General features: G+C 41.8%; 1 protein-coding gene across 1 annotated transcript; it reads right to left on the minus strand.

Annotated features, from left to right (window-relative positions):
• Positions 1 to 1,322: 1,322 nt before the first annotated feature.
• Positions 1,323 to 22,434, minus strand: LOC145483476 (uncharacterized). Its single transcript, XM_081461981.1, is given in 11 exon segments — positions 1,323 to 1,403; positions 2,701 to 3,046; positions 4,137 to 4,430; positions 5,308 to 5,623; positions 10,173 to 10,262; positions 10,932 to 11,143; positions 13,491 to 13,559; positions 14,109 to 14,470; positions 22,015 to 22,045; positions 22,048 to 22,072; positions 22,075 to 22,434. Coding segments are annotated over 10 exon segments (1,926 nt in total). The 5' UTR covers positions 22,261 to 22,434; the 3' UTR covers positions 1,323 to 1,403; positions 2,701 to 2,705.
• Between the last annotated feature and the right edge of the window lie 1,105 nt (positions 22,435 to 23,539).

Here is a 23,539-nt window from a genome sequence, read left to right on the forward strand (position 1 = left end):
TTGATTACGGAGCTGTTTTATTCACATATTATTAATATGAAGAAAGGTTCCCTTCATACAGATTAACTAAATATCGCTTTACGGGCTCGAAAAGCTTCCGGGACTTTTGAGAAACGGGCCCCGGATCTTGAGGTGGCCCGATTATTAGTAGGAAAGATTTATCGAGTTCTATGACTTTTTTTGGCATCCTTTGGGCATTTACTTGCGGTAAATATAAAAACGTTCCAGGAATCAACACATTTTTAAAGCGAATTTTCGTTTATCAATTCTCCTCATCTCTATCTGGCAAATTCCTCGCAGGAATGTTACGGGAAAGATCTTGAATAATTGTAATACCCAACACAACGTGGTAACATTGCAGTAAAAAATGCTATCTAGCCAGTTGGCGGCTTCATTTCTCATCAGACTTTAAGGAAACCTACAGTGACTAAACCTAATGAGGGTTTTGCATATATATCGCATTTTGTCGCACGAAGATATTCTTTGGACAGAGGAGACAAATAGGCGATGGGTCAGTTGAACATAGCATGGGTAATCAAATGGTGACGAGTGAAATTAGGAAATAATGGAAAGCGCGTTTTGTCAAAATTCTTACAATTTTTCGAGTCTTTAGGTAACGTTTGGCGCGAAACTTCTTGATACAATATAACAAGCCAAAAACCCACGTCTGTAAGTGCAATTTGGCACGTATGATATTAAATGGTAACCAAATAGTATGCTCGCGAAATAAGGAAATAATTTTATTTGCTTTTCGTCAGATAGTTTCATTAATATTCGCCTAATCTGGCTGGGGAAAATCCGAATCTTGACAAAGCACGCGTGAAATTATTTCCTAATTTCACTCGTCACCATTTGATTATCCCAAGAAACCCCCCCGCCCCCCCTCTCCCCTCCAATCTGGGGTGATTATCATGAAACGAATAGATACAAAACTTGAGAGACCCGAAGTTTGTTCGATTGAGAAAGATATGCCATTGGATTTCCAAGGTTGTGGGAGTTTGTTTCTAAAGACAAGATATAAAACTATGCTGATATCTGAATTGCGTTTACTCCCACATAAAAAAATGGACTTTTCTTCGAATTGAAGCATTCCTCATTTAGGAATTCAAATTAATAGACATCGAGTAACTCTTGAGCGCAGTGCGAGTTATAAATGTAACCAAAGCCAAATAAAAGTTTGAAGTGGTTGGGTCACTTTAATTAATTCCCCCCACTGCACCCTATACCTAAAGGGTCCTAAAGAACAATGACGATAAAAACAAAACAGAACAAAAATAGTGCCTTACACTTCTCATTATTCTTTTTCAGCACGTAGCTTTAATGTATGACAAGCTTCTAGTCAACTAATTTGCATACATTTCAAGAGAGAATGCGTACGTGTTAACTCTGTTCTTTATACCCGTCTGTAATAAGGGACCGCTCATTTTTTATGAGGGAGGGGGGGCTGGTGGGATTTGGGAAGCACCATTTAAAAATCGCATGACCCCCCCTCAGCTTACCAATTTTTTCACGTGGCCCCCCCCCCTTATAGCGGTCATTTTTGGGATGACCCCCCCCAAAAAAAATTGAACAAACAATATTTAGATTTCAACTTTTTTAATATTTCTCTATTATCCCCCTACTTCGCGTTTTGTGCTCACTGTGAAGACAATATTTACAATCCCTATACTACAGAGAGCTGTTGTTTGAAAAACAAATCAAAAGAAAGAGAAGTCAATTTCGGATCTCCTAGTTATGGCTCGCCCTGAGCGTGTGGCATTTGGCCTCTCATTGGCATCTCCCTCATCTGAATTGATGAATGCCCACAGTTTTAATGTAAAACAGGTCAAATGTATAGAAGTTAAGTTGACGAAGGTCACGCAGGACATGGAAGCACTAGAAAATAAGAGCAATTATAACAGCATATTCAAGGGCATACTCAAACATGCACACCACATCAACAAAACGAGAAGAAAAAAAGAAAACCGCAGAAAGTTAAATGCAAGAAAGAGGAAGCGGACTGAAAACAACGTCCAACGAGTTTATGGAATCTGTGTTGGAAACCCGCTAGGAAATGATCTTCCACAATGCCTTGTGTACCCTCCTAGAACGGCCGTCCCGGAAGGGTGTATTAAAGTTGAGGATGTTGCCACGTCGTTATTTAGAAGAGATGGGCCATACGTCGCACAGCTCTTGGAAGGGAATTATTTCACCAATGCTGCAAGAAGCAGAATCACCACCAACCTTGAGCAGGAAGTCAGAGATTATGTCTACACCTTCATGTACCCTGAAGAGTACACTCTGACGGAAAGCATTGCTGCTTCTTGCAGCATCGGTGAAAGAGACTCCCATAGCAGCACAAGCGGCGACGAAGAACTCGACGACAGCGAAGATGAAGATGAGTGCCAGTGAAAGTTGCATTCGAAAATAACAGTGTTAAATACTTCTTTTCAGTAGCTACAAATGCTTTTTTGTCGCCAAACGTTTTTTTAAAGCAGAAGGAAAGTTTGTAATAAATTTGTATCCTACCTTCTATGTTTATTCTATAGCAATTTTTTTGATATTCAAACATTATGCCATTTTAAAGTTTTACTAAAATATTTCACGTGACCCCCCCTTTTTCCCTTATTTTTTTGGGGTGGCCCCCCCTCGAAAGCCATTTTTTTTCGCATGGCCCCCCCCCAAATCCCACCAGCCCCCCCTACCTGATAAAAAATGAACGGTCCCTAACAGTAGTGAACTTTCAGATTTTTGCGGGCATCGATCTCCACGAAGGGGTGGTTCGATTTTGCGTAAGTTTCCGGTGAATTGTCTTCACTGTCCCAGCGAAAGAATTCCTCTCGCGAGTAAGCACCATGGACATGTTGACACGGATGGTAACCAGTCTTGAGCAAAACGAAGGGAGTGTCAATGGGAAGATAAATGCTCCTAGTAGCGTAGCCATCATTCCGGCAGCAGTAGTAGATTCTTGTGTTTCTGTTATAACTGCCGTCTGGCAGCGAACCTGTGTGCCAGTTCTCGTTATTGTCATCTTCATCATCCCAATAAATGTATCCATACCCGAAGCCTGGTAGGCGGCGCAATACAAAACATAAATTAGTTCATAACTGGAGGGAAATGAAAAGAATCTGAAATTTTGCGTACTGCTAAAATTGAACATTACCAACATGACCGGGCGTCGCGTTCGATTTTCAAACGTTCATCAAAAAGTGAAGGTTCTCGCTAAATTGTTTGGTAAAAAATGCGTAGTTTATTTTCCGTAGATCAGTTCCTCTTGTCTATTTGTATTTTCTTGCCAAGGTTCACTTTTCGCCAGAAACGGCCTGTTTTCATTTTGCTATCCCAGCTTATGTGGGCGAGAAAATTGCAAAAGTCTCTAGTACGCTCCCAAATTGGGAATCACGATGCAATTACACCCACTTTCAGTGTTACATGCAAAGGCAACTGCGTCTTTCGACCATCTTTCGACATGCCGTCTTTTGACATGCTATATGTTAACGGCTGAAAGACCGTTTGACTGTGAAATTGGAAAGCTTTTCGGTTATTAGTAGAACAAATGACAAATAAATGGCAATTACTGACCTCACATGAATGAGGAAGATTGTCGACTTTGCATGTTCCCGATTTACGGTATAAATCAAACGATTTTAGTGTAGTCGATCGTCTCTCAATGGCGACTTCCGGTATAATTGGGTCGCTACCGCTCAATTCATGATATTCGAACAATGTAAACATTCAAAACAGTCGGTTTAAGCCTCACAGAATGTTTGCATGGTGCTCCTAGCCTTAGGCTGATGTCAAAAAAAATTTATCTTTCATAACAAAAAGTCGAGTTCGACTGTAAAGAAGTCGGTTGAGCTTACTTTTTTGACGTAGGCCAGGTCGAGAGATGGTATGTTGAAAGATAGTCGCTATGCACGTAACACTGAAAGCGGGTGTAAGTTTGTAAGGAGACAAAACTGACCTGTTCAACTTCCTCAACTGATCGACACCAGGTTGCAATTGAGGAGGCAATTACAGCCTGAAGCATGGAACTATCGCGTCACTGAATATATTGTTCGTGTGGTGAATCGGCAAGAAAAACCGAAACTCTTCCGATGACTATCATCTATTGAAATAGGGTTAATCACTGACCCGAAGAAGAACAATTGACCGACCTTGAGGACAATTATATTTCTTGTAGATGCAGTATTGTCCTTTGGGCCAAGGGAGGTTGTATGTTGAGGTTCCAGTACTGGTCTTCAAGCAAAACTTTTGTTCCATGTTATTTTTACCAACTTGCCCGTCTAAATCATAAAAATGTGACCAATCGTTGTCTGCGTCATTATCCTCGGTGTCATGGTAACGGGTCCCTTCGCGCCAAATAAAGTTTCCTTTCGGACATCCTGACTTCGTCCTGGGGAGACCATAGGTACCGGCTGGCCAAGTAAGAGGAATCCTCACTGTCGGATCTGAAAATTACACTAGTAATGCTATCATTCCTCATTCCACAGATCGCTGTTACAATTACAGTCGAGCCTCTATTAAGCGGCCACTCTCGGGGACAAGACAACTGGCCGCTTAATAGAGGTGGCCGTTAAATAGGGGTTCACCCGAAAACAGCGTTGGGCGTGGTCCAGTTTTCATTTTATCACATATAAGTACAAACAAATGCAAGTGGAGAAAATGTAGAACAATGATGGTTATAACTTTAACAAAAGCCAAAGAAACAATTTCGTGCACAGACGCGATGTGTCTGTCAACCCAACACTGGCTTGTGTGCTGTACAAACAAACTAAAACAGACTTTGTTTTGTGATTGTCTTAATTAAATACTGCTGAAAATGTGTTTTTACACTACTCCACATTGTCATTCTTTTACCTTCATCTAGCTAAAAGCGTCCTACTTCAAATCTTCCTGACAGTTTAATAGAGGTATAAAACAAATAAATCCCCCTTGGGACGACAAGAAGCTGGCCGCGCGAGCGCTTTAATAGAGGTGGCCGTTGAATAGAGGTTTCTATTACAGTGTATAGCTGATAATTTTTCCGGGACTTTGGCCGCCGGCTGCCAAATAAAGGTTGGCCGCTTATTAATAGGGGGCTGCTTAATAGAGGTTTGACTGTATTAGTAAGAATGCCATTCTGGGTGTTTTCTTCATATTACTATATGGCTTGTGTTTGTAGGCGATATAACGCGCGCTCTGATTGGCTAATTGTAGGGCATTATTGTCCCGTAATGCCCCCGGGTTGATTACGGGCCTGCAAAAACAAAGCAAAGAGCCGTATTATAAAGAACTTATTACCCTCGAATGTTCCGCCTGGCCGTATTGACCGAGCGATAGGGAGGCCAATATGTTGTGGTTCAGCAACGCCAGATATCTCTGGGTATTCCCGTAAAATCCTTTTAACGTTGTTTCTTCGCTGTGCTAAATTTTTACATCGGTATCGCTGATCAAGGATGCCGAAAAAACTATCTTCAACAGCGTTGTCAATAGGTATCAGCTGCAATCCAATGGGCTCAGGCAAGTCTTGTCCTCCAGAAGAGAAAACCACCTTGTTCTCAGTAAAGCTAGCAGTATCTGTATTGGATTCCTTGAACTTTTTGATGTCAACCGACACATATGACCTGTTAACGGACGCGGACACTGACACCGATGATTCTACCTGAAAGCCGAAAGCATTAATATACAGTTGGATCCCACTAATTCGAGCTCGGTTATTTCGAATTCTCCGTTATTTCGAACTCAACGCCATTTCCCTTGGATTGCCCTTCAGTCATCTACTGTCGGCTTATCTATTTCGAACTTACGCTTTTTTGAACTATTTGTCGTTTACCCCGAGAGTTCGAAATAGCGGGGTCTGATCCGAAACCACAACTGCCGGTGTCGAAATTCAGACAACAATTGGCAAAACCAGATGTTATATTTCGGTAAGAAGTATACCATCATCAGACTAAAACATGCATACAAAGTAGCTCTTAAATACGGTGTTATAATAACAATGAAGAAACGATACAAAAAGTAATACTCATGAGAAAGGGAAAAGTTCTCTGCTGGATTTGAGTCCTTCGTTGAGGGAAGGTGTCAGGCGTTTGATGTAATATGTCGTTTTTGTATAGGAGAAGATTCCAGTTGCTCTCGCAATCTAATACTGTGGTGTTGTTTCTGACTAACTGTGTAAAGTATTCTTTGTTACAAGATTCAGGTGGAAGGTTGTCGGAATTTATGGTATCCGGTTAAGCGGACACCAGCTTGAGTCCCTAAATAATTTATTTTCTTCCCACATTTACTGATAAATAAACCTGCATTCAGCAGAGCCTCTGCTAAGCGGACGCGGACACCAATATTATGCCATTTTGTTACACAAAACTTGCAATAACAGGGCACTTCAAGGGTTTTTCACTTTTAAAAGCTCAGCTAAGACACCTTTAACATTTTGGCAGCGATGTCGTTTTAAAGCTAAGTAGATTATTCCAGATTGATGCATTGACTGACTGGACATTGTGCTATGAGCAGTCTTTGATATTACACTATGACACACTGAGTTAAAAAAGGGTTAATGGTAACTATTATTGCTGAACCTTTTTTTCCAGGGGACACCGTGCATGCATTACGCGGACACTAGGGAGTGTCCCAAGGGCAATAAACAGGTTTCAATGTACATTGCACTCTCTTTGTCAGAGCTGGCGTGTTTTATGTTCGGATGAAAAGAGTTCTATCTGTCTTGCCAAAATACGTCGATTGATAACCGGGCAGCTGAATTTGTACACAACATGCGATTTACTCAATGGTGGTACTTTAGTGCTATCTTTGTTGTATAGTTGAGTTATTTTCTCGCGTACTTCTATTTCGATGTTCGAGTTTATGAGGTATCTACGGAGCTTTCGTTGACTGAGGTTTTGTTACCAATGTAAGGGATAGACAGCCAGATGGTGGTGAAGCCTTTGTTGTCTTTTATGCTATCGTCTACTGTGCAAGTCCTATCAAGAGTGTTAATAGCAAACCGACGAATAAGCGAATTGAATGCAGATCGGAACATATGAAAACGCTCTGACAAAGAGAGTGCGAGATTCAAACATTTGCGCACGTGTGTAAGCATTTAATTTTCAGACGTAATTTGTGTTACCTACCAGGATACCTTAAATTCTGACAACCTTCCACCTAAATCTTGTAACAACGAATGCTTTACACAGTTAGTCAGAAACAACACCACAGTATTAGACTGCGACAGCAGTTGAAACCTTCTCCTATGCCATGTATGCAAAAGGTATGCTACATCAAGCGCCTGACACCTTCCCTCAATCAAGGACTCAAATCCAGTACAGAACTCTGCCCTTTCCCGTGAGTATTAATTTTTATTTCGTTCCTTCATTGTTATTATAGCACCATATTTAAGAGCTACCTTGTATGCATGTTTTAGTCTGATGATGGTATACTCCTTACCGAAATATGACTTCCAGTTTTCTAACTGTTGCCTGAACTTCGACACTGGCAATGAACATTCTCGGATTATCATGCATTCTCTAGATACTATAACTATCAGCTGGTACTGGGTTTTGGAATAACCTCCTTCCTTCCTTCCTCCCTCCCTCCCTCCCTCCCTTCCTTCCTTACTTCGTTCCCTCCCTCCCTCTCTCCCTCCCTTCCTCCCTCACTCCTTCCGTTCTTCTTTAATTCCCTCCTTCCTTCCTTCCTTCCTCCCTCCCTCACTCCTTCCTTTCTTCTTTCATTTCTTCCTTCCTTCCTTCCTTCCTTCCTTCCTTCCTTCCTTCCTTCCTTCCATCCTTCCTTCTTCCCTTCTTCCCTCCCTCCCTCCCTCACTCCCCGACATCTCCCAAAAATTTATCATTGCGCGTTTTGCTGCCTTCGAGTGAAACAAAATTCACCAGATTTTAGAGATTGTTTCCATTTCACCTGAGTCCTTGACTTACGCTTTTTTTGAGTTTTTGTCACTGATTTTAAGTTTCGTTGGCTGTTCCTATATTCCAAACGGAACGTTCCTCTAGTATCGCCTGTTCCTCGAATTTGTGTTCCTATTGACTATAAGAGGACGAGATTTTTTGCAAGGTAGGAACAAAACGTTCACTCTAGTGTAGAAGAGGAACATTTCGTTCCTAGTTCCCAATTGAAAATGGAACATATTGTTCTCAAATTGGTAAATAAGGCCTGTTTTGTTCCGAGTTCCTATCTGTGTATGGAACACATTGTTCCGACATTAATAAATTAGGACTCTTTTGTTCCCAGTTCCTATCTATGAATGGAACACATTGTTTGCAGATTGGTCATTTAGGACTTTTTTTTTTCCGAGCTCCTGTCTGTAAATGGAACACATTGTTCACAAGTTGGTAAATTAGGACTGTTTTGTTCCGAGTTCCTACCTGTAAACGGAACATATTGTTCCCAAATTGATGATTTAGGACCGTTTTGTTCCGAACTCCCATCTGTGATGGAACAGTTTGTTCCCAAATTGGCCATTTATTACCAAATTAAGGACTTGTTTTGTTCCGAATTCCTATCTGCAAATGGAACAGTTTGTTCCACAATTATATATGCAGTTCCTTTGCTTGCCATCGACTCCTTGGTTATGGTTCAGATTTAAAGCAGATCATGTTGGCCAAATGCTCTTAAAAAACGCGAAATGAGCAAGAAGTGCAAAGTCAATTGGTCGGATATCGATGGAGCATCACCCAAAGCAAAACGGCTTCACTTGGAAAATGATGAAACCGACAGCCTGTATCACTGCCCAATGCAAGAGTGTGACCATGATGGATTCGAAAGTCAAAGAGGGTGCAGAAAACATGTTAATATCAAGCATAGTTGGTTCTTTTATTTCGATGAAAAGCCCAATTCAAAAGAAATCACAGATTTGCTAAAGGTAGCAAGAAATGTTCCAATGGTGAACACAATTCAAGATCAAACAACTGACACCACAAAGCATGCCGTAAAGTTACTTCCCTTATTTTCATTATCGTGTGACATTGGCGAAGTATTCACGAAATGGTTGGCTGGAAGTGGTGGCGGTTATAAGAAGGATCGTGCAACGCAACAAATAGTTACAAGATGCTTTAAGTTTCTTAGATTTTGTTGTGAAGACGAGGAAGAGTTGACTTTTGACGTGGTGGACTTTAGTTTGTGTTCTCCAAAGTTTATCGACTACTTACAAGATGAATGCAAGCTCGGCCATGGTGGGCGTTTGGGCTACATAGATGCGATTTCTGAAATGATCGACTTCAGAAAACTTCATGGCGCATCAGAGGCAGTCTTTCAAAAGTTCTCTGCAACAGAGTTGTGCCTCAAAAGAGCGCGAAAGACAGTTACAAAGATGATGCGATTGCAGTGGACACAGGATTTAGACATTGAAACCCTGGAAGAGGCCACTGGGCAACAATGGAGGAGTTGTTGGAGGTCGTGAAAATCCATCTGCCGCGCTACGAAAATACCGTGAAGATTTGCAAATCGAGTCCAGCTCAGTCAGACTTGACATTTGCCACGAAATTTGTAGCCATGTATTTGCTCATCAAAGTGAAGGTGTCACGTCCTTCCTTCCTTCCTTCCTTCCCTGCTTCCCTCCTTCCTTCCTTCCTTCCTTCCTTCCTTCCTTCCCTGCTTCCCTCCTTCCTTCCTTCCTTCCCTGCTTCCTTCCTTCCTTCCTTCCTTCCTTCTTCTTTTCCTTCCTTCCATCTTTCCTTCCTTCGTTCATTCATTCACTCATTCATGTACAATAATCATAACTAGTTTCCCTTTCATGTCGCATTGATGAGCGTTGTAACTTTTTCCACTTAAATTCCGATTCAATTCAGTTTTTTTGATAAAACGTGTCAAGGGAAGAGAAAAGCCAAGCGAAGTTATTCTTGTATTTTCACAGGGAAAATCTGTGGGTTCAATTCCCATATATCTCAACCTGTAACTCTGAGTGCCAGTTTATTCCATTGTGTTAATTTACGTATGCCTTGTAACGCTATAATCCTACTATATCAGTTAATCATTTAAAAATAAAACGTCTTGAAATGTCCAGTTTAGCAAACGATCTCTTAAGGTCGACTGAAGACTGGTTCACGTGTTGTATTTTAATACCTGATCATGGTGTTTGTAAATAATAAACATCTGACTCGTCCCCAATCATCTACAGTACACGGCACAGCTTCTCACTTTCTCACCGCGCGCAGTATGAAGACGACTGGGTACTAGTTAAAAACAACATCCACAATTCTTACGTTTTCCATGGCATACTTGACAAAATTAGCGTATGAACTTTCTCGACGCTCCAAAGTCTTGTTTCCCAAATTCACCTTCACCACAATGTCCTGAAAGAAAACAAAAGCCCTCAGCTTGCTTTCTAATTGTAAAGGAAAACAGATTGTGTCTATGTAAAACAAAAATGCAGTTGGAAGTAACAGTAATCAAAATATACTGTATTTTACATATATAAACCGAGGAAAAGGTTGCATTTGAACTTATTAGCCCCTAAGTCAAGAGATTATAGAAAGAATTCAGAAACAGTTTTTCTAAAAAAATATATATACTTCTCCCCAGATGGGATGCGACTCCATTAAATGTTGGGGTGCGCGTTTACAGAGCTGAATGGAGAAGAAGCATTGCGTGCGTAGGGCTTCTTGCACAGGAAATCACAGGACCTCAAAAAGGCCCACACATGGACTAGTGGGCTTAAACACGTTTCGTAGTCGAGAACCTTTTAAACCTTCTTTTAAACTCTGTTTTTGATCTCGCCCGAGTTTATATTCGCTGCCTCATAGTGTAAAGACTGTGAATACCAGCTTTTTGTCTGATGGACGATCCAAAATCCGGATTCTCTGTACTGGGACGCGTTACGTCTACCTCTTTTGTTTACACCACCGAAAACATTTATTAATGTAAGGCCAAAAGGCGATTTAAGAACAGAAAATATGCATTCTCAAAGAATGAAAGAAGATTGTCTTAAACAAAAAGATAAGCTAAAAACACAATGCACTAACCGTTCCCCAATTGTCAACGAACGTGCGATAAGTTCCCTGATCGTACGCTTCGGGTAAGTTACACACAGCAGTTGCGAAGTCGTTTGTAACCGAATACTGTCCAACTCGAGCTGAGTCCAATAGAAATCGAGCTGTGCCTACAGAGCAGACTTTTTTCTTTTCAAAAAAGACCTTTTGATTATGTGTTGTCTCTGTTTTAATCTCCTCATACCCTATAACAAAGAGAAAAGGAGAAAGACCCGGGGGAGAAAATAATTTAATTTTTTTTCAAAATTTACAGAGAGAAATAATGTTAATATTGCATAGATAACACTAAAATCAGCGAAAACGAAAACGAATGAAACTACTTCTTGTCCGTTTCCATGTTTTCTTTGCGGTATTAGATTACACATTCACGTCCAATAAAATTGGTCATTTTTTCATTATACTATTATAGAAGTGCAGTTGTATCCGCTTTAAGATTTCATGAGAACTTGCGCTGAAATGATAAAAGAAACATCAGTTAAGTCAAAGTGTTAACACACGTATGCTAACATTTATCTATAGTATACGACTTATAAATAAATTGAACTAAAAGTTACGTTAATTAACATAGGGCATGTTTAGAAGAACACAACTGTTGGAAATTTGCGGTGGGTTGGCTTGTGTGTCTCTATTATTCCTCGAGCTATGCGGGTGAGAGTGAGAGTTCGAACTCCCGACGGCGCCTCCCGTGTCGCTCAGTATGAAGGGTAGAGGTCAGACGAAGAGTGATCTCCCAATCCTCCGGTTGGATGTTGGGCGTAAAATTAGCATGTTACAGAACCAAATCCTGTACATGTGGTGATGTGGTGGTAATACAGTCGAAGAGCAGCTAAAATTTCAAGCCTAGGTGGTCGCTTACGACAGATTAGACCATTTTGGGTCACAATTGTTCCTCATTAGCAAATGGTAACCGCAGAGAATTACCCCATATTTTAAATGTTAAATTCACGTGTAAAGCTAGTCACTTTCGAGAAAACAAATCTGGTTCTCTCCATTACAAATTCTCTTCTCTTGTACTATCCAGGAATCAGATGATGTTTGAAAACCTTATTATCCAATTTTCGCTCTGTTATCTGTCAAGTGGTCTCTTACTGGAGGTTAAAGTCTAAAGAAAATTTCAAACTTTTAGCTCTAAAAATTGTCGCGGTCACTCACGAGAGGTGTTCGCTTACAAGAGGTTCCAAATATGGTGATTTCACTTGGAAACTTTTGGTATTTTGGAAAGCTGGTCGCCGAGGAGAGGTACATACACACATATTTTTACTTAAACTCGGATTTTTTTAATGTTAAAAAGTTAACTGCTTGACTTGTCTCTTAAAACTAGTTAAATTCAGTGCCCTCCTTATAACGTCCGACAGAGAGTTTTCAAGCGCAAATGACAAATATTGGAAACTGTTAAGTCCAAAAGTAATGGTGGCCACCTTCGGTACAAGGAGCTTTTTAACCCCACTGAGATCATATTTACAATTGTGAAACTGAAACAGTTAAGGTAGATGTAAAGGTACTATATTCGCCAAACACTTATAAACTAAGATCAGCATATCCTGAGTTCTCGCATCCTTCAAGGAAACCATATCTGAATTATTAAGTATATAAAGAAGAATAAAGGTTGGTACAATTATTAAGTACTAATCAAAGTGCCTGTTTGTTGAGTAGTTCCAGGTTGTCACTATTGCGTTTTGCATGCACAAAAGTGCCAGACAACACTGCAGTATTAACAGTAAGGAAGAATGAAAGCTCTGTATAACTGTAATCTTACGTCCTGGGAAACAAGTTTTTAAAACGCCTCATAACTTGAAGTTGATTGTTCACTCTGATACATATATTGAATAGATGCTTAACTGAACTACCAGAATCAATATTTACTCCTTACAAAGCAACATTATCACGTCTCTCGATTTTCACACCATCATTATCGAAAGCGAAATTCACAGTTGGTCGCTTACGAGAGATGGTCGCAACCCAACCTCGTCCCCAGGGCCTTTTCCCTGGCAGGAAAAGGCCCTGAGAACGAAGGTTGGTAGCAACCGGTTATCCACCGGATGATTTATACCAGTTTTCAGTTCACCACGGTCAGACGTTATAACTTAATGGAAAATAAGAAAGTTCAAAGTTTTCCACAGTGGCTGGAATTGTTTAATAAATGAATTCATGTCGTTGTCAGTTTATAGACGCGCTGTAACTTGAACATTTAGCGGTGAACAATAAAGACAATAGTGTATTTTAGTATCGGGACCATGGGATGATAATTGCCCTTAGAAATTTTGTCTTGAAAACGACATACAAGCCCCCAAATCCCGCTCCAGGGTTAATATTTGTATTTTAGAACATAAAACTCGCACTAAAAACATTTAATCGTGGCTTTCATTGTAGGAAACTACGATATTACTATTGTTGGTTTGGAACATAAGATGGAAGATGTATAGGTAAATTTAAGGTTATTATGTTTGTTATCCAGCTTGTGTTTCTTACCTTAGTGAGCACATCACCTGATGTAGTTAACTAAAAGTTAGAAATATTGAATAACGTTCTTACCTGAACTGAGACTGAAGGCTGCAGTCCATAACCCTAAATATTCTGTGCTCTGCTTTTCTCCTTCGAGTTCTTTTCAAAGAAAAAGCATTTTAGTATTTTGCCTGAGGTAAGTAGCCCTAAAATGACGTTGCTGTTTGTTTCTTTATGACGTCATTTACCATCATAGCTCCACCATCTTGTTAGGATTTCGCCATTTTTCAACTCGCTCGAAAAAAACAAAAAAAACGTAATCGAAAATGATAAGGAATTCTACCAATGCAGTACATCTGGATATTAACTTAAGTGCCTGTATGATCAAATTTTTGCCCCTGGAATTTTTAGGGTTATCACAGAGAATTCTGCGAGAGATTAACTACGCCGTTTCCTGTTTGCAAATATCCTTATTAGTTCCGGAGATATTTGAGTTTGAAAAATGTGCTAAATATGCAAATGGTGTACTGATGACGCCATACTGGCACTCGACCCAACCAAATTCTCGGTCTTTAAGGGATACTTTTGGAATGTTTGTCTGCCTTGGTGGACAACAAGGTTTCACTAGGTCTGTTACATTAATATTTTGTCCAAGCCACTCAGGCGGAACTATAATCTACAGAACAGTAAAAAAACTACTTAGCTTACCGCTTACTTCCACATCTTCCTTGAGTTTTTCTTGATAAGACTTGACCCCGGAAAACACTTCGTTTGTGGTATTTTCGACGCAGGATGAGCGATGAACAAAGACTACCTGATCTGGCACGCGGAACTTCCCATCCGCAGAAGTTTTCTGTGTATCCCATGTCAGTTTGAATATCTTTCTTGTAAAGAGCAGTCCTGGGTCGACACCACCGTGTGACAAGTTGCCACCGTCAGGATTGCCTTTCAGGACATTATAACCGACACCTAGAAATCTGAGACCTTTGGCCGTGGTCACATTCTGGGAAGCATGGGTTACAACGGCAACACCAAGAATGATAAGGAAAATGGTCAGATGCATGGCTTCTCTGTAAAGAAAAATAAAGTACCCGAGGATTACACGTGCTTAGTGCTCAATTAAGTTACCGCACCACGAAAGGACTATCAAGCAACCCGGTAAGGTGACGGTTCTGACGGCGGTTAAACAATGAACAGCTAATGGGTCCTAATGGATAAGTGCTCGGAAACGTGCTTGCCAGCATTCCTGCAGACCTAGATTGTTGTTAAACTACAATTTTGCGTTTCATTTGTCTTACTTTGTATAAACTAGTAGTCAGTAATTGTGTTCAAGGGGCCAGATGCATTCTCTATAATGAATTAAATAATTCGGACACATAATTAAAACATGTTTGTATGACTCGTGTGATTCTTGTGCCATTACCGTTTTTCAACGCGGCCGTTAGCAGAAATAAAAGATTATTTATTATGGCACAGGAGGCTCATAAATCCGTTAATTTGGTGTGCTCATCCAGATGAAAATTGGACACAAATCGCATTTTCTTCGTAGTTTTGACTTTAAGAACGCGAGACATCACTGGAAACGGTGATATACCAGGACCCTGCCAGTTAGACGGCAATTATGATGCAATGTACCGCTCCAAGTCTCCACTACAGTGTCTCAGGTAAGCTGGATAGGGTGCGCATGCAAAAACGCAAAAACGACTCCCAGCTTCCCCAAGTATGTTTTTTTTTCATCAGACGTGATGATTACCACATTTCCCTTTCGTTCTGTAGTCGCTGTTGCCCCTGTACTTCAGAAGGTCTTTTTCTCGGAGCCTGCGCAAGCGCACATTCGTCAAGCGACCGTAATGCATCCTTGCTCATCGGCAAACACTTCGTTCCCGTTCTGTGACCGTAGTCTTTAATGGTTCCTTGGCGCGTTATAGCTCTGGGAGTGGATTTAGTTGAAAGGACAATAGAGAGTTTGGGTAAGGATGGGTAGTTCGACTTCATAACCCGCATAATCTAACCTGTTGCTGAGAGCAACTTTAACGTCCAGCAACACTTCCTGAAGTTCGGTTTAAGACAACAAAACTTTCCCGATAGACTAGACCAAGGCGGCTTTGACCAATCCGATCAGTCTGTCGATTTGGTACCCCAACTAAGGTGCACGGGACTCAGGTCGAATTTTCTAGTGGATCCCTGCTGGGTCAGGAAACCATGAAGTTTCTCGTCTTTCATCTCTTCCTTGATCCGTCTGGCTCTAGTGTCAAATGTTTTACTTGTGGATTGAGTTGGTAAAATCTTTGAGGTCTTCCTCGACGAAAGATGAGATGTCTCAAACTTCTAAGAGTCTTTGCTGTCTCGAGGTTTGGCATCAAATCCATTCCCACAGCACGTGTCAGACTACATTCGTAGAGCTAAGACTTTAGCCTTCTCGTCAGTCCCACAATTTTTTTCAACTCCCTCCATGCAACGTTTTAAAATTAATCTGTGCCAGTAATTTCTCCGTGTAGCACTGGTAAGTGTACTGGGTACTGCCCCTGTGTTCTACCACGACATTACAGTGTTCTATCCATATTTGGCTGTTGGTTCAGTTGCGGCAAATCGTCTTGGCATTTAGCTTATCAGCTGTAGCTCTTGCCCGTACCTGCTTCACCTAAGGGAGCTCTGTTTTGTTCCTCTCTCCAGCAGTAACTGGTTCCCATCGGCCTCTTTGTCGTTTCTTTACGAGTCACGGTCTTCGAGGAACAGCAAAATTTAAGTGCTCACTCTAATTGTTTTCCAGTAGCTAAGTTTCTCGCGAAGGACCTCTAGTTCGTCCGCCACTACTACCGCCACTGTACAGTAGTCTTGCCTCGCTTTAACTTCCGCCAATGAATCTTGAAGAATGTCCCAATGTTAGGAGGTCAACGTCTTTTTTCTGTCAACCACTCGGGTCTGATCCACCACGAGGCAAGGCTGGACACTTCATTCCTGCGACTTCCAATATCCGCTGGGTTGTCTGAGGCCCTCGCATGGTGCCACACTTGTGTAGAATGGGCCTGTATCTTCTCAAAAATGTGGCTCACAAGTGTATTGTCAAAGTGCTGTTGAGCCAGCAGTGCTTCGCAGTTATGAGAAAGCTTTTAAACGCGACACTTACGTTTGTCTTGAGTTTTACTGCAATGGGGCCGCGTAAAACTCAGTAATTCCGATCCGTCTATGCTAAGCTCACCCTTGGCGCAATAAGTCCTTGATTAACACCTGCCTCCTGTACAACTGCAGCATCCGGGTGCAGCATACACTGCAGCAGCCCCGCTCTTCCGTTTGTATCACCGAAGGTGTGTAACTCGATCATCGGAATGTCCTTTTGATCTCGGCAACGTAACTTGGCTCTAAATTCTGTCCTCCCACTGGAGCCTAATTTTCATGAGGCCACTTGGTAGTCTGGCATTGTTTGCTTAGAATACCAATTTGCTTAGAATACCCAGCTTTACATGCCCAGTGCTCACCGATGGAAGCTCACGCTGATGGTATCGTTGTCTTTGTCCTACTGCAGACTGAGCAGAGTTGCCCCTTCCTTTCATAGGACGCCGACTGCTCCTTGGCTTACATTTTCTCCTCTGTGGCTAATGTTGAACACGCTGTATGCAACTCTTTCCTTTCGAGTGCCACTTGTGCAACTCGAACGTCTTTTGAGCAGATGCCTCCCCGCATGCTTCTTTCCACCGTCACTCGATCGAGTGGGTGTCCTCTGATACGATCATCTACATAAAGGATTTTGTCCATTTCATCTTTCTTTAGTTTGCTTTACAGCTTTTCAGGAGAAGTTGCACGACGACCCCAGGAGGAGTGGCCCTAGTGAACCAAAATGGTTCTACTGTCTGACTGTTCGGATCCTTAATCCAATGAGAGTTTAGCGCGTTACGATCTTCTCGCATTCTGACCTGGAAAAAGGACTGCTTTAAAATACCTCCTGTAATTCCACGGGGATGGAAGCGAGCACGAGAGAACCTGCTACACAACTGATTTTGAAATGGTGGTCTAAGGTCTAAGGGGGCACGAGCTGATGCGTCCTAAAAACACGAAACTTAGTGGTTTCTGATGCTTCGCGCGCTACTCCCTTGTGTGGAATGTAGACCTCACGCTGCCCATTCGCAGGACTAGAGACTCTCTTAACTATTCTCACATCTTGGATAACTTTATCGTAGCGCTCCATTGTCCCGTGGCTGCGTAATTTTCTCACGAGGTTTTCTAGTCGGCCGAGACTTCCTATTTCGTTGCTTGGGAGGGAAGGATAATTTCATCCCCAAGGAAGCCTTTTTTCTTGTCATTATTCTTCATTTCCATTCCTCAACTCTGCACAACCTTTAGTTTGATCACCATAGCGAGAATCTGCAAGCCTTAGAAGACCTAAAATGTACCCATTATTTCAACCAAAGCGTGAGGTGTGTGAAAGAAACTTTCAAATGTTGTAGTCCAAACGAGCTTGGTATTCTTTCTTATAGGCTCACCAGAGGTTCAACACTGGGTGTAGTTTTCTTCTTAATTTTCGAGTAGCCGCTAGCTCGTAGGATGAGGTGCGCTGGTAGGAGGAGATCCTTGAGTCCTTGTTTCTGTCTCAATTCCTTCTTAGTGGGCGTACTTTGCCAGGCATTTCTCATAACGAGAATTTCCCTTAGAGAGTAGCTGATGCTTTTCAACTTTGGTTACTTCAGTGTGGTAGCTGAAAAGTCTCCTGTGGTAAAACTTACCTGTACCTTAGATATTTCAACTTGCTTAGTAAACGCTCCCAGCATCATTTAGATTTGGCGTACTTCAAGTTGATGAGGGCAAATTTGCGCATTTGCAAGAGATTGAGGCGTACTTCTGAAAAATCGTACGAGCTCCATGCTCCTGCCTCCAGCAGCTCTCAGCTCTTCACTCCTTGGACCTTCATTACTACCATTGGGTATATCACGGCTGGTTTTCCGACTGACGAGGCTGTCATCAGCTGCTCACTAAGGCTGCCAAGGATGGAGTTGTGATGCGTATTTGTAAGACTTGACACAATGCGCGTCATTTACAATCTGCAACTTTATATTAAGCCTGGTTTCGATGTAATTAAAGAAAAAGACGTTTGTTGCTTAGCGAGTGCTTGTTATCATCGCACAAGACGACTGCCTTGCAATTAATCGACCTGTGGTCGATTTCCTCGCACTAAACAAACCACAAACTCGTTCGTCTTTCTGTTGAGCTTGGAATGGTCTGTCCTGCAGAAAGGGTGGTTTTTTTTTTTCTTTTCCGGTCTATCGGTTTCTTAGTCGGCCTAGCCGGCCTGGGTTTCTAAACGACCATTTCCTAGGAGTCTCCGCTTAATGTGGAAAGTTCCACTATTTCCAATCGTCATCTAGTCTGTCCAAATCGTCTCTGATTCCCACTATTTAAAGATGCATATCCTCGCGTACCACGCTGATATCCTTAATTTGCCTCACGTCTCTAAGGATTGGACATTGACACATCGATTTTTTCTTTGTAAAATTGGTGGATCTTGCTAGGATTTAAAGCCAGGAAGCGTGAACAGCGCCATGATGTTTTGCATATAAGCATTCACAACTTCGTTCGTCTGTTATATTTTGTAATGAAGAAATTTTGGGCTCGCTCCTACTCTTCCGTGGAGAAAGGGAATCTTTCGATGGCTGTTTTAACTTTAGGTTCCACGAGTTCTCTGAATGACCAGCTAAGGCGATTTAGCGCTTTTAACCCGACTGGACTAGACAACATTGCAACTTAAATTACCTGCTTTAGTCTCAGTGTTTTTACTCACAGTCTTTTCGAAGGTGCTAGTTTGTGTTAAGAATCCTGATCAAGGCTGGGCCACCGCACATGCTTTCTGACCAGGGACTTCATACGGATCATTCGAAGATGATTGAATTGTAACTCCGACAAAACAGCAGCCTAGTATTTGGTAGAAATCACTACTCTGGTGCCACGGAGGATGCAGCCATCTTCAACGTTAAACTTGTCTTGTTCACTGTAATAAATCTTCAGCTCTTTTGTATTGAAATTTTCCGCTGGCCAACCATGCAAAATGCAGTACATCGCGCGAGAGAGAACAGGATCCCCACCTGTCGCCTCGCGGATTTGAGACACTGTGATTGATGCTTGTTCCAGGGTGCATCGAACATCAGCAAGCGACTCAGCGGGTGGACAATGAATGACATATCAGGTATGAATTTACGATGATAATTCACCAGCCCGAAGAAAGATTTCGGGTCCTTTGCATTGTGTGGCTCTGGAACTTCTTGGATTGCATGTACTTGGCACGGAGAAGGATGAATTCCACGTCGATCCACCACGAACGCGCAGTACTTGACTGAAGGCTTCATCAACACGCACTTTGACTTTTTGGACACCCATACTGTCCAAACGTTTAAGAGTGTTTTCCAAATTGTGAAGATGTTCATGACGTTGGGACCAGTTACGATTAAGTCATCCAGGATACCACGAACCACATTAAGGCCACTCATTATAGAATCCATTGTTTGCTGAAAAATGGCTGGACTTGCCGCCACTCCAAATGGTAGGCGCGTATAACGGAAAAGTCCCAGATGAGTGTTGATCGTGACATATTGTCTGGTTTCTTCATCCAACAACACTTGTTGATATGCCGTGGACGAAATCTAGTTTCGAGCCCTCACCACCATTCAGCTCCGTAAATAATTATTCAGCCGTTGGCATGGAGTACTTAGGCACATCTCAAGCGGGGTTGATGGTGACCTTATAATCACCACAGATCTTCACTGTGCCGTCCGCGGCTTTAGAATCGGCACTAAAGGCGTAGCCCAATCAGAGAATTCTTCCATCTCCAACACACCGAGTCTTTCCTACCTCTTGAGCTCCTCTGCAATCTTCTCTTTTAAGGCAAAGGGAACAATTCTAGGCTTAAAGAACTGCGGGGTGGCATTTTTCTTGAGCTTGAGATAAGTGGTCACTACATTGATTGTGCCCAGGCTTCCATCAAACAGTGATGCGTACTTAGAAACCAAATTTCAACTTTGTTGCACGGTTCCAGGGAAATCTGTTTGATCTGTTTCCAGTCAAGTGTAATAACGGACAACCAATTTCGTCCCATAAATGCTGGACCATCACCGGCAGTAGCAACAACTGGAAGGTAGGTTTGTTGATCATCATACGACAACTGGACCTTGGCCTCTCCAACAACTGGAATTTCATGCCCTGAATAACTCTTCAACTTTACGTCAGTTTGCTGCCAAGACTTTACTGCCAGTACATCACACCATGCATGGCTCGGAATGATCGTGACAGAGGCACCAGTATACGGATCCATTGACTTTCGATCAATCAGTACGGCACGATGAGTTCTTTACATCTTCCCTGAGAATTGATCACGGTAAAAATAGGCCAGGCGGTTTTATCGACGGGTTCGGCCATCGTCTCCATTTCTTCAATGTTATGGATTCCACCGGATTTCTTTTTTTTTTTTTTTTTTTTCCTTACTTTTCTAACTCTCTTCCCTTGGCTTTCGGTGCACGCCTCTCCTTACACTTCATTACGATGTGGCCAAATTTCTGGCACCCATGACAGTCCATGACACTGTGCTTTCCGATGAAACATTTTTCCGGAGAATGACTAGTGTTTCCACACCTGAAACATTTGGGAAAAGTTCCCTCCACTTTCTTGACATCGAGGTGGGAGTCACCATGAAATCCCGAGGCTTCTTTTTCCGTTAACTCGGTGGCATACGCTTTCTCCACTGCGGTTTGTAATGTCAACGTCGCTTCAGCCAGTAACTTGCGTTGAATTAACTGTGAACGCAAACCACAAACAAACCGTTCTCGAATGGCTTCCTCGCGATATATATGGAGCGAATTCGCAAGTCTCCGCTAACTTTCGTAGCTCGGTGAGGTACTGCCTAACAGTTTCCGACTCTTCCCCTTCGATTTTCTGAAACTTGTATCTTTCTGCGATCATTATCGGTTTCGGATCCACATGCTGTGCCAGAGTACCCACCATTTCCGTGAAATTTAATTCTTTCGGTTTCCTCGGCGCTGAAATGGACCTCAACACGCTTGTCTGTCGGCACGCTGTTAACTCTGAAGAGCATTTTGAGTCGCTCCACATAATGTTTCCAATCGCTGCCCGGTGTAAGCTCTTCCATGTGCCCTAAATATGATGGCTGGGCCACGATACTAGGCTGCGCTGATCCTCCCGGTGTATCCGGCATCTCGTCGCCAATTGTTGCGTTCTTCAAACGCGAAACGACTCCACTGAAAGAAGCGAACTTTAATACACACAACGACTAAACTGTAACTGGCAAGAAAATTACAACACACGCGGTCTAGAACGAAATGAGATAACAGGTTAATTAACATAACACCGATTGCTTTCAACACAAGGAATATTCCCAATAACGTTTATGTTAAGACACAAAACAAATTTAAATCTCTTTATGTTTAATACTCCAATCTCGAAAGGAAAAATACAATCAGGGAAAAACCGATCGGTGGAACATCATTCCTTTGTAGCAAAAAACGAAACGAAAACCATAAATTGCCGAAAATCAAGGAAGTGTTTTTGTTGTTGACGCTTCCAGTCTTCATGTCAGAGAAAATTAACAGATCTGGCAAGTCAGAGTAATTTACCTTACCTTTGCAGCTCTATGCTCGTCAACTGGTCCTGTGATTATTCAATGGAAAATGTAAGCCTCAGTACTAGTGCTCGACCGACTGTACAATTTCGGTTTCCAACTGAGTATCGAAAAACCAAAACCAAAGTATATGGCAATCACAAAACAAGTACATGTAGCCGACAGCAAGCGCGGGAAAACGTGTGAGAGCAGGGACACGACTCGCAAAGCATGCCGGGACAAAGTATCGCTCAAGCTCATTTTCATCTGATCGCCGAACGGGTAACATCTCTGTGCGGCGTAATGATATGGGAATATCAGGGTCGCTTGCGATGCGGAAAGAAATCTCGGGCGGTATTTATATTATGTCTTTCGCAGGCCATGCAATTAAGTGAAAGCTGTTGATGTCGCGGTAAAACTGATTTTAGGCAGAATCGCTACTGTTGCATTGACGATTATACTCGTTACGGACATCTTTGAGTTCGGTCTAAATTGACCGAAATTGAACTCTTTTTCTCATGTATCGAGTTATGTATGAAGTACATCGATGGCCAAGAAAGTGGATCCTGCAGAGATTTTAATGGATTTTCGTTCGACGAAAGAGAGATGAAATCTTACAGGAAAAGGCGAGAATAATTCAAAAACTGAACAATGTTTTGTCCTTGTGAAAGCTTGTGTAACGCTCTGTAACGCTTTCGCTCGCTGTATATATTTTCTAATCAAAACAAATCATGAAAGCTTGCAAGTTAAGGGATGACTCTTTCAAAATAACAAAAAAAACATACGAAAATAAATCGAATATAAGTAGAGGAGCATGGTCAGTGTTAAGAACTTTGTGCTGAGCGCAGTCAATGCTATAAATTATACTGGCGTTGGCTCACTGCAACACATCACTCTTTTGGTAAATTCTTGTTTAATTTACAAATCAAAGCGAGCGGTTCCGAACGGAAAAAAAAATATAAAGCCTCAGTTAACTGCAATAATAAGATTAATGGTAATAAATAGGTGAATGAAATAAAGATGGTTTTCACGAATAATTGTGACTTCGATATATTCAAAAGCCATTTTCAATGTTAACCAATTTTTATCCGGAAAATTTGAAAGACACAAAAGTCTTGCAACGCCAAAACAATTACTTTAGACATGAATGTCATTAATGCAAAAGCGGTGAATTCGGCTGAAATAGCGATATTTCCAGTCTCGTAGACGCGGAGGCCATTTAAGGTCTCAGTACATATACCCCAAATGACCACAATTCGTTCGCGCCGCTTTACAGTCGGACGTCTCACGCAAACCCCACTAAAGTATATATTTTCTTAAAGCTTAATAATTGTAGATTACGAGGGCATCTTCATTAAAATAAAAAAGTTAAGACTTTCCGAAAATAGCGCCCTATTTCCCAAAGTACAGAGGTTCACTGATCAAGTTCGTTTCCGGTCGGATTTGAGCGGGAGGACGTGATCAACATCGCTATGTCTTCTTGACACCTTTCTCTAAAAAACGGTTTCGGGGAATTTTGATTACTTGTCTTGTTTGTTTTTGACAC

The sequence above is a fragment of the Orbicella franksi genome, chromosome 4 (genome assembly GCF_964199315.1).
Source record: "Orbicella franksi chromosome 4, jaOrbFran1.1, whole genome shotgun sequence".
NCBI lineage: Eukaryota > Metazoa > Cnidaria > Anthozoa > Scleractinia > Merulinidae > Orbicella > Orbicella franksi.